At 43.9% G+C, this 10,000-nt stretch overlaps 1 protein-coding gene across 1 annotated transcript in view; it reads left to right on the plus strand.

The window, feature by feature from the left end:
- Positions 1–10,000, plus strand: part of LOC306928655 (neurobeachin-like) — a gene marked incomplete at its 5' end in the record, with an annotated part of 211,871 nt that overhangs the window by 67,775 nt on the left and 134,096 nt on the right. Inside the window, one exon of the mRNA XM_079508925.1 lies at positions 4,935–5,166. Coding sequence (XP_079365051.1) covers positions 4,935–5,166 — 232 coding nt within the window. The remainder of the gene's footprint in view (positions 1–4,934; positions 5,167–10,000) is intronic.

Consider the following 10,000-nt stretch of genomic DNA (forward strand, 5'->3'; position numbering starts at 1 on the left):
ACAGTATGTCTCTCTCTCACTCTCACACGCACGCACACACACATGCAAATGTGCATTTATTACACGCATATCCAAGTATGTGTCCAACTTTATCGAAGTTTGTGAGACACGCACGCAAGCACACACATACTGTACGCTGGCAGACATTCTAAGTCACAAACACGCACGCACGCACACACGCACGCACGCACGCACGCACACACACACAGAGTACAGTGTGTGTATGTACAGTACACAGCAGAAACGCAGATGCACTGTACGGTACATACAGTACTGTACCACGCACAGTGGTGCAGCGTGCTTAGAGAGTGCTGTAGAGGTGTCATATCATATGGAACACACACACACACACACACTGTAATGTAGCGGCTAGGTGTCACATATATGGAACACGCACACACTCGCGGCCCCCGGTGGGTTTGTGTAATTGGGAACCTCAGAGGAGGAGGAGAGAATTCGATCTGGCGGCTGAATTAATTCTTCCTATCTTTTATTCCGCTGTCCTCGTTCAGGGGGTTGGTCTGATCCCTGCTAATGGGTTCATGGAGAGCACTGGATCAATTCACCTCACTGAGGGAGGGGGGGGGGGGGAGTGAGAAATGTTGAGAGATAAGAGACAGACAGAGATGGAGAGAGAGTTGGAGAGAGAGACAGAAATAGGCCTAAAGGTAGAGAGAGAGAGAGAGAGAGAGAGAGAGAGAGAGATGGAGAGGGAGAGGGAGAGGGAGAGAGAGAGAGAGAGAGAGAGAGAGAGAGAGAGAGAGAGAGAGAGAGAGAGAGAGAGAGAGAGAGGGAGAGAGAGAGAGAGAGAGAGAGAGAGAGAGAGTTGGAGAGAGTTGGAGAGAGTTGGAGAGAGTTGGAGAGAGTTGGAGAGAGTTGGAGAGAGAGAGAGAGAGAGAGAGAGAGAGAGAGAGAGAGAGAGAGAGAGAGAGATGGAGCGAGAGAGAGAGATGGAGAGAACGAGACAGAGAGGGGGAGAGAGAAAAAGTGGGAAGAGAAAGAGGGAGAGAGAGGATCGACAGACTGAGAAACGAGATGCAGTGAGGTGGGTGGCCAGAGATGTTGAAGAGGTGATTTGAGAGAGAGGGAGAGAAAGGACATGATTGAATGCTTACACACACACTGTGTGTGTGTGTGTGTGTGTGTGTGTGTGTGTGCGTGCGTGCGTGCGTGTGTTATCGTAATGGTAGAGACCCCAGGGTGACCCTGATTAATCTCGGCCACAATGAATGAAGAGCCTTTCAATGAGGGGAGGAATGGACCTGGCTGAACGTGTCGATATGAAAACACATGACACACATACTGCAGTGCATGCTAATGAGAGAGCTAGCCCATGTAGCCAAACCCCTGACCGGAGGGACTGTTTGAATAGAAAGGGCCTATAGGGACCTGTTTCCATTGCGGTTCGATGTATTCAATTCATCAACATGGCATAAAAGATTAAGGCAAAAAATACATGTCATCGATAAACAGGAGAAAGAAAAAAAACGCAGGTAGTGAAGTGACACCTCCTTTTGATATGGATTTACATGTACTGTACCTCCCCTTGTGGTTGGCATCGGAGATGATCAATTGTCTTCCAGTTCTAATTCATCTAGACTAGAACTGCTACTCAAAATATCTATTTTTGACTTTGAAACCCCAATAAAATAATAGCAAAAATAGCAGACAACAAGCTTCAGGTATAGATATGCTATTTTTTGAAAAACAAAATGAAAGTATAAGTTGTGGGTTCCCAGAACTCAGAGTTGGCACTTGGCACCACTTCCTGAGCAGAGGGCCCAAATTAGCTTTTGAGGACCTTTGAGGACCGAGTCGTACTGTAAGCGCATGGAAACAAACCCAAAACCTGTGAAATATGTTAAAGAAATTGCACGGCATGAAACCCATGTCGTGATTGGTCGAAATCACCCTGCATATAGACACTTTCAGCTGTAGTACTAGTACTTTTCCAGGCTTGTTCTCGTCGCGAGATGGTGAGATAAGGCCCAGAATAGCCGAGCTTCTAGAGGTTTGCTATTTTACGTCATACGACCGCCGAGAATAAATTAGTCTGAGGCTCTTCTGTGCTGTCCGCCGGACAGTCCTAACCTATTATCTCTCTATAAATCTACCTGTCCAATTTAATCCCCGCAATTAGCTTCAGCTGTTAATGGCCATCATGTCCTCGATCGCTGTGTGTGTGTGTGTGTGTGTGTGTGTGTGTGTGTGTGTGTGTGTGTGTGTGTGTGTGTGTGTGTGTGTGTGTGTGTGTGTGTGTGTGTGTGTGTGTGTGTGTGTGTGTGTGTGTGTGTGTGTGTGTGTGTGTGTGTGTGTGTGTGTGTGTGTGTGTGTGTGTGTGTGTGTGTGTGTGTGTGTGTGTGTGTGTGTGTGTGTGTGTGTGGTGCATTGAGGCTGTACTGTCCCCTGTCATTATGGTCCATTATTAAATTATCTCATTTCTGACTAATGGTTTGCTTCTTTATTCAAGGATGGTTTTTACTTGCTCGCTCTTCCTGCTATTCTCTTTCTCTCTCTGTGTGTGTGTGTGTGTGTGTGTGTGTGTGTGTGTGTGTGTGTGCGTGTGTGTGCGTGCGTGCGTGCGTGCGGCGCGCGCGTGCGCACTGTATGTGCCATCTTTTGGCAATGGATTCTACTTTAGGCCTTCTGTATTTCCGAGAGTGTAGTTAGTTCAGCGTGGAGAGTTGTTATTGTCACAGCATGCACACACACACACACACACACACACACACACACACACACACACACACACACACACACACACACACACACACACAGAGGGAAGGATGCGTGCGTGCGCAAGCACCTTCAGTAATCAGTATCCTTCAGAGTTTGAAAGGTTGAAACACTTCACTACACTTCACTCATTGTTCTCTTTCTCTTCATTCCTCTGTTTGTTCCTCTCCTCATCTCCGGTTAACCCCTCCCTCCCCTCCCCCATGACCTCCATGCTTTCCTCTCCCCCTCCCCCCCACGCTCCCGCTCTCTCCCTCTCTTCACCTCCTCCCTGCATCCACGATTCCCCTATTTGCCCCTTACATGTACTTCTCCTCATCCCTCGATTAAATTCAATTCAAAGGAGCTTTATTGGCATGAGAAAACATACGTTTACATTGCCAAAGCAAGTGTCAAAATATAATGGAAATGGGGAAAGTATATACACTGTACAGTTGGAGGGGGTACAGCATTTTGTAAACAGAGCTATGTCACATTGCGTCGTTATATACATACTTTATACAGGGTATAAAGCTTTTTTTTCTCAAGACTATTTAAATAGCATACAAAAAACCCTCAGATGTACGATGTGTTTAAAGGTAGTAGCTCTGTTTGTGCAGTAGGTCTAGCGGTCTACTTGGTGCAGGTAGTAGTCCTGAGGGTGGTTGTATTCCATTGGCTAACCTTCTTTTGTCGCAACAGTTGCTGCTGTGTTTGCACATTGTTGTATTTCTCCCAATACTGTAGGATATGGGATTTTTTTTGTCGTTGGTCATAGTTTCAAACTCACTTTGGGTGTGTGTAATCTGTGGGAAGTATGTGTCTCTGATGCCTTATTATAGTGGGCAGGTTGTTCTGTTCAGGTTGTTCTTTCCACCACATTTTGTGTGCAGTGGGTCCATACTCCATAGTCTTCCCTTGGGAGCGGGGTCTGTCTCCTCACTCTCCCCTCAGTTCCCACTCATCTCCCGTCTCTCAGCCGTCACCCACCTCACCTTTGACCCCCTACCCCCTCCTCCTCCCCAACCCCTTCCTATACTCCCTTGACCCTGATATCATCCTCCTTTCTCTCTCTCCTCTCCTGCTCCTTCAACTCCCTCCTTCGCTGACTTACTGCTACTGCTATTCCTCTTATTAAGCAGTCAGTGTTTGACACAGTGTGCAGTGTGGAGAACAGCACCACAATTTAGCTTCCTTTCTTACGATCCGGTCTGGGTTTAAAAAGAAAAGTGTTCTTTATTGTGTCAAAACACAATACCTCTCCTGATTATTAACAGAGGATGTTTGGAGGGGAATTGGTTGTGATGGGATCCGATTTGTATAAACTTGGCTTAATTGACTGAATAAACAGGCATTTGTCTCATTCAAAATATGATTTGTGGACTTTCAAGATTTGTATTTGAGTACCCCTGAACTAAACTAAACTCACTAAACTCATGCTACAGTGACCATTCCCCTTTCACGCCCCCTGTCCACAGCCCTCCTATAAGACACAGACAAAAAGAAAAGTTACCATTTTATCATGAGTTGTAGTGACGACCAATTATATGAAGTTAGGTTGAAATTGGGTGAAGTCGTCCTCATAAGCCTTGTCCTGCCAAAACGTGTCAGTCGTGATATTCTTATTGTGCTTTATTCCATGTGACTGCTGTGCTGCCTTCTGGCGACTGAATGTCCCCTCGCGTTATCAATAAATGCCTGTCTCATCATATCTTAAAAAGAGGACTCACATTTGTTACATGACTATTTGTAAATGGCCGAAACATGTACTCGTACTGTATAGGGCTGAAGTGGTTACTGTATGTTTAGTAATAATAAATAATCAAAGTAACTAATAACAAAAGTTTTAAAATAATTGTAGTGGAGTCAAAGTACAATATTTGCCTCTGAAATGTAGTGGAAAGTACAGAAAATGTGACATATACTCAAGTAAAGTATGAATACCTCAAAATTGTACCTAAGTACGGTAGTTAAGTAAGTGTACTTAGTTACATTCCACCACTGACCTCATCTCCTCCTCTCCTCTCCAAAGATGGTGGGCGGAGAGGTTGACCTGGAGATGAAGTGATATATGTGTCACTTCAGCTATCACTTAGTGATATGTCACCTTCATGACATATCACTTAAAACCCGGGTTCTAAGTGATATGTCTCATCACATCATATCAATAAATAAATGTCTCATCATATCTTATCTCGTCTCCTTCCTCTCCATTAAAGCTGGTGGGCGGCGAGTTTGACCTGGAGATGAACTTCATCATAGCGGAGGCTGAGAGCATCGGCTGCATGGTGGAGCTGCTGTCCCACTGCCAGGTCACCTGCCAGGCGGAGATCTGGAGCATGTTCACCGCCATCCTGCGCAAGAGCGTGCGCAACCTGCAGACCAGCACCGAGGTGGGCCTCATCCAGCAGGTGCTTCTCAGGATGAGCTCCGTGGACGACATGATCGCAGGTAAACCAACCAGAGACCAGTTTTTCGGGGTGGGGGGGGTGGTTTGTTTGTTTTTTGAGCGGTGCTAGCCACTCCAACATGTGACTTTGTGTGTAGCAAATATTCGTCCAGCGAATAGCCGAATATTCGGTTCGGTTTATATTAGAGCCGAAAACCGAATAGTCAAAGAAGCGGGGTTACCTTTCGTAACCTACTGTATTGTTGTGATGACGTGATCACAATGTAATCATGTCTTTTGCCATCATCATGTAGCTCTGCAACAAAGGCCATGACAACAATGGTACAAAAGAAAAGATATATAATATTAATCATATTCGGCTATTCGGTTTTCTGCCAACAATTTCCCATAAATTATGCATTATTATTCCACCCCCTGTGACCATGTGGGTCAATACGTCATCATCAGACATCATCACCATACAAAAAGATAACACAAAAAAAAATGCCGGGGACTTGTTTCCATTGTGGTCCTACTGTATGTATTCAATTATTCAACATACAGTAGTTACAACAAATACAAACACTATACTGTATGTACAAAAGAGATGGGACCATAACATTTACCTCCCGTTTTGGTCTCCTGATAAAAAAACATCCTTTAATGGATGGTGTCAGGGCATTCCACTTTGCGGTGGCAGAGCAGTACAATGAGACCTTTCCCCATGTTTGTTCTAAATGTGGGTGGTACCAGATCGTTGTCGCTCCCTCTAGCGTTATGGTTGTGGGTGTCACTCACTTTGGAGAAGTAGTTTGACGGGTATGAGAGTATTGAGGGCACTGTCTGAAAACAAGGCATCAGGCATGCCCTCAAAAGCAGGTTTGAGACCTGGTGAGGCGTGCCCGTGGCCGAGCAAGGCGCCATCGGAGCAAGGTGCCCGCTCAAGAGCTGTGCGAAGGCCTGCTTCTGCCGACTCAGCAGCGTTCAATTTGCATACTGATGGGGTGAGAATGCAATGCATGCAGGCCCACAAGCCAGTCAGCCTGGACAGTGTGGCTTCGCCACTGAACCCACTGCACTGTGCTTTTGTGCAGCTTCATTCACAAAACTGCGCACACAGTGACTTTCTTTCAATAGCTAAATATTGGACAGGGAGGGGATGCTTTATTAGATTCCGTCTTGTTTTAAGATGGTTTCTTTGGCAGTTTCTTCGGCTGGTGTTTGAGAGAGGAGAGTGGCGAGAGACAGGGACGTGAGAGAGTGAACAAGAATCCACATTATCAAAACCATTGGTGTTGTGTGGTGGATTCGAACCAACATTTATACAATGTGCAATCAATCTATATCTGTTTGCATGAGGGAGTGTGTCTATGCCCCAGTTTGCTCACTCTAAGAAGCGCCACCCCGTGGCTGAATTTGGAACTACACTGTGTGAAAAAGCTGTGTGAAATCTGCCTAGCTCACTAGGCACTGACTGTAGGTTTCTAGAAAGACATGCATTACATTACAATCTAACAATTATGCATTTCTGAAAATAAATGTATTTTATACATGTCTTATAAATATAAGTATGTTAATGTTTTAGACTATACAAAATTTGCCAAAAGACAGTAGTTCACAGAATTAAAAAAATAAAATTATATACAGTATATATCAAAATACAGGTCAAGTTTATACGTTTTTTTGTTTTTGTTTTTCATTACTGAAATAAACCTATGGAATCCATGAACTCTGAGAGTGTATAGATATAACCAAGGGTCCATTTGGTTATACTTTACTTGCACACTCTCAGAGTTATGAGTCACTAATCTGTGTACCGATGGATTATTCCAAGGTGACATCCAGCAGAATTCTCTCTGTAGCCTCAGTAAATATTATTCAGTAAATAGCGTGTGTGTGTGTGTGTGTGTGTGTGTGTGTGTGTGTGTGTGTGTGTGTGTGTGTGTGTGTGTGTGTGTGTGTGTGTGTGTGTGTGTGTGTGTGTGTGTGTGTGTGTGTGTGTGTGTGTGTGTGTGTGTGTTTACACAAAGCCTGGGAAATGTAGAGAGACCAGCACATTCCAAACAACATATCTCGGCTGTCGGGAAGAAACCACACGTATACAGTATTGTCAATTACGTTCATGAAAGGGGGAGAGGTGGTGGAGTTAGCTGTTTTAGCAGTTTGAGGGTCCAATGGAGTTAAGAGGTTTTGTCCCAAGCACTTTTTTTACTACTTTTCAATACTTTCAAAACAACACACAGACGTAAAGGGTGTTCAATAGCACTGATTCATGCAAAACAAAATCATAAACATGGAGTTAGGTGATTTCCTCCTGACAGCAACGATATACCATCTCCGTCAGGTGGAAACCTTGTAGTGTATATCCAAAACTGCTACTTTTCAGGATTCAAATTAAAAAGTAGCAGATCCATGAGCTCAAAACATGTCGTGTCGCTTTGCGCCACGTTTCGAGTTTGTGGATCTGCTACTTTTGATGCTTTTGGGTGACGCTGTAGTATACATTATGATCAAGGTAACGCTGTAGTATACATATGATCTGTAGTATACATATGATCTGTAGTATACTGTACATATGATCTGTAGTATACTGTACATATGATCTGTAGTATACATATGATCTGTAGTATACATATGATCTGTAGTATACATATGATCTGTAGTATACTGTACATATGATCTGTAGTATACATATGATCTGTAGTATACATATGATCTGTAGTATACATATGATCTGTAGTATACATATGATCTGTAGTATACTGTACATATGATCTGTAGTATACATATGATCTGTAGTATACATATGATCTGTAGTATACATATGATCAAGTGGGGTGTTAACAAAAAGTTAGAACATGGAGATAAGAGGTTTATGCCCGACAGCGATGGTACACAAATGGTGCATAACGCGCACGTGAGCGGTGACAGTTGAGGTTTCAGTAGAGGTGCTGGAATTTAGATGGAGAGCTTTGTTACAAAACAGCCCGCGGGTGTGTGTGTGTGCGTGTGTGTGTGTGTGTGTGCGTGTGCGTGTGTGTGTGTGCGCGTGCATGTTGTACAGTCGTATACCTCAAATGCCCCTTCTTCCCCCGTCCTCCTGAGAGCCTCCAATGTCCTCTACGTCCTTTCCCACTGCCGGGGATAATGGCTCTCATAAGTTGTACGGCTCATTACCGCTGCTCACTGCAGTCCAGTCCAGCACAGCCCAGCGCAGGCAGGGAAGCAGCCAAAAAAGTCAACATTTGTCATCGGAGTCTCCCACTTTAGAAAAGTCTCTAATGCGCTATTGAACAGCGGTGTGAGTACTTATTTTTTAATGGACAGAGAGAAGGTGGAACGAACAGAGAGAGAGAGAGAGAGAGAGAGAGGTGGATCTGTGGGATGTCTCTAATCGCAATCTCTAATGTGCTGCAGACTTAGTTGCACACGACAAATCCCAGAGGAATCCACAGTCCAGATGGTATTGGTATTTCAGAACCACGCGTTTGAACGTGTGTTTAGTGGAAGTTTTCCGACACCGTTTTCTTTCTTACCGATACGGATTCCGGTATCCAAATCCAAATGTCATCAACATTACATTACTACTGGGTAGCAATTTGATACCAGTGTGTAAAAATGTAATCGTAAATGTTAATCCTCTGTACATTAGTGCATGTAAACCGTGAATGTGAGCAGATCTACTTAGGAGTATTTACAGGTTGAATGCAGGTTTTTGTGTTGTTTTGTTATGTTGTTTTGACCTTGTCCTTGTCTTTGAGACACCCCAGGAACAAACGGTCCATTTCTGGGGTGGTGTTTGTTCTTCATAATCCTATTTGCTCTGCTCAAACACCTGCTGTTGTATGCGTATGGAAGGGACCATCCAAATTTGGGAAAATTCTCATTGAAGATTCTCATATGTAATGCCCTGACACTATCCATTAAAGGATGCATGTGTATCACTGGTTTCATTCAAAATTGGCCTAAAAAGATCTATCTATCTATCTATCTGTCTATCTATCTATCTATCTATCTATCCATCCATCCATCCATCCATCCATCCATCCATCCATCCATCCATCCATCCACCCAATGTAAACCAGTCCCCAGGACTTGTTATTCTTTTAGCCTTAATGTCATACTATACCACATGCTGTGGACACATGCATCGCAGATAATAGCTGATTGACTTCTCGAGCTGCTATTTTCAGCTAAAGCGTTCCCCACAATACAGATGCTGGGTTAAAAGATGTTTTCGAGTTTCGACAAGGCCACAACAAAATGCACCGCCTAAACTTGCTGTATAATTTTCAGCTGATGGGAGCTTTTTGGTGTGTTAAGGATAGGCACAGATTTTCAACCAAATGATGTATTTGTTGTCATATTGTATGACACGCATTATTTAAATACTGACACGATTTCTCACAGACAGGCTCCATTTAGCACCCTAAAATCCCACATCTGATGACGACAGTCCAGACATAAGCACCAGAGACACCATCAGCTTTCTGCCTAGCCTCATCAGGCACACAGTTACTTCACGGTGACAAATCAGTCAGACCAGTTCTGAATAAAAAAATGTAGGAGATATTATGAGGAGATATGCACAAATGACACATAAGAGTGCAACAGTTCAACAATATACGTATATATGTGTATTGTGTACAGGCTTTAGTTCCGACATACTATTTGTCCGACTGTCATTAGACCGACAACCTACCTCAAACCCTAACTTAACCCTAACCGCAAGCACGGAGCAACGCATGTCGAACCAACGCATGTTCGGGAGCGACAGGTGATTTCCGCATGTCGGATCTTTGGTGTGTCGCATCTGTGTGTGCACCCCTCATCTACTATATGAATAATACAGCGCATCATCATGTGATTCAATAATGATATCATGTGACACAGGTC

The sequence above is a fragment of the Electrona antarctica genome (genome assembly GCF_951216825.1).
Source record: "Electrona antarctica genome assembly, chromosome: 8".
NCBI classification, from domain to species: Eukaryota; Metazoa; Chordata; class Actinopteri; order Myctophiformes; family Myctophidae; genus Electrona; species Electrona antarctica.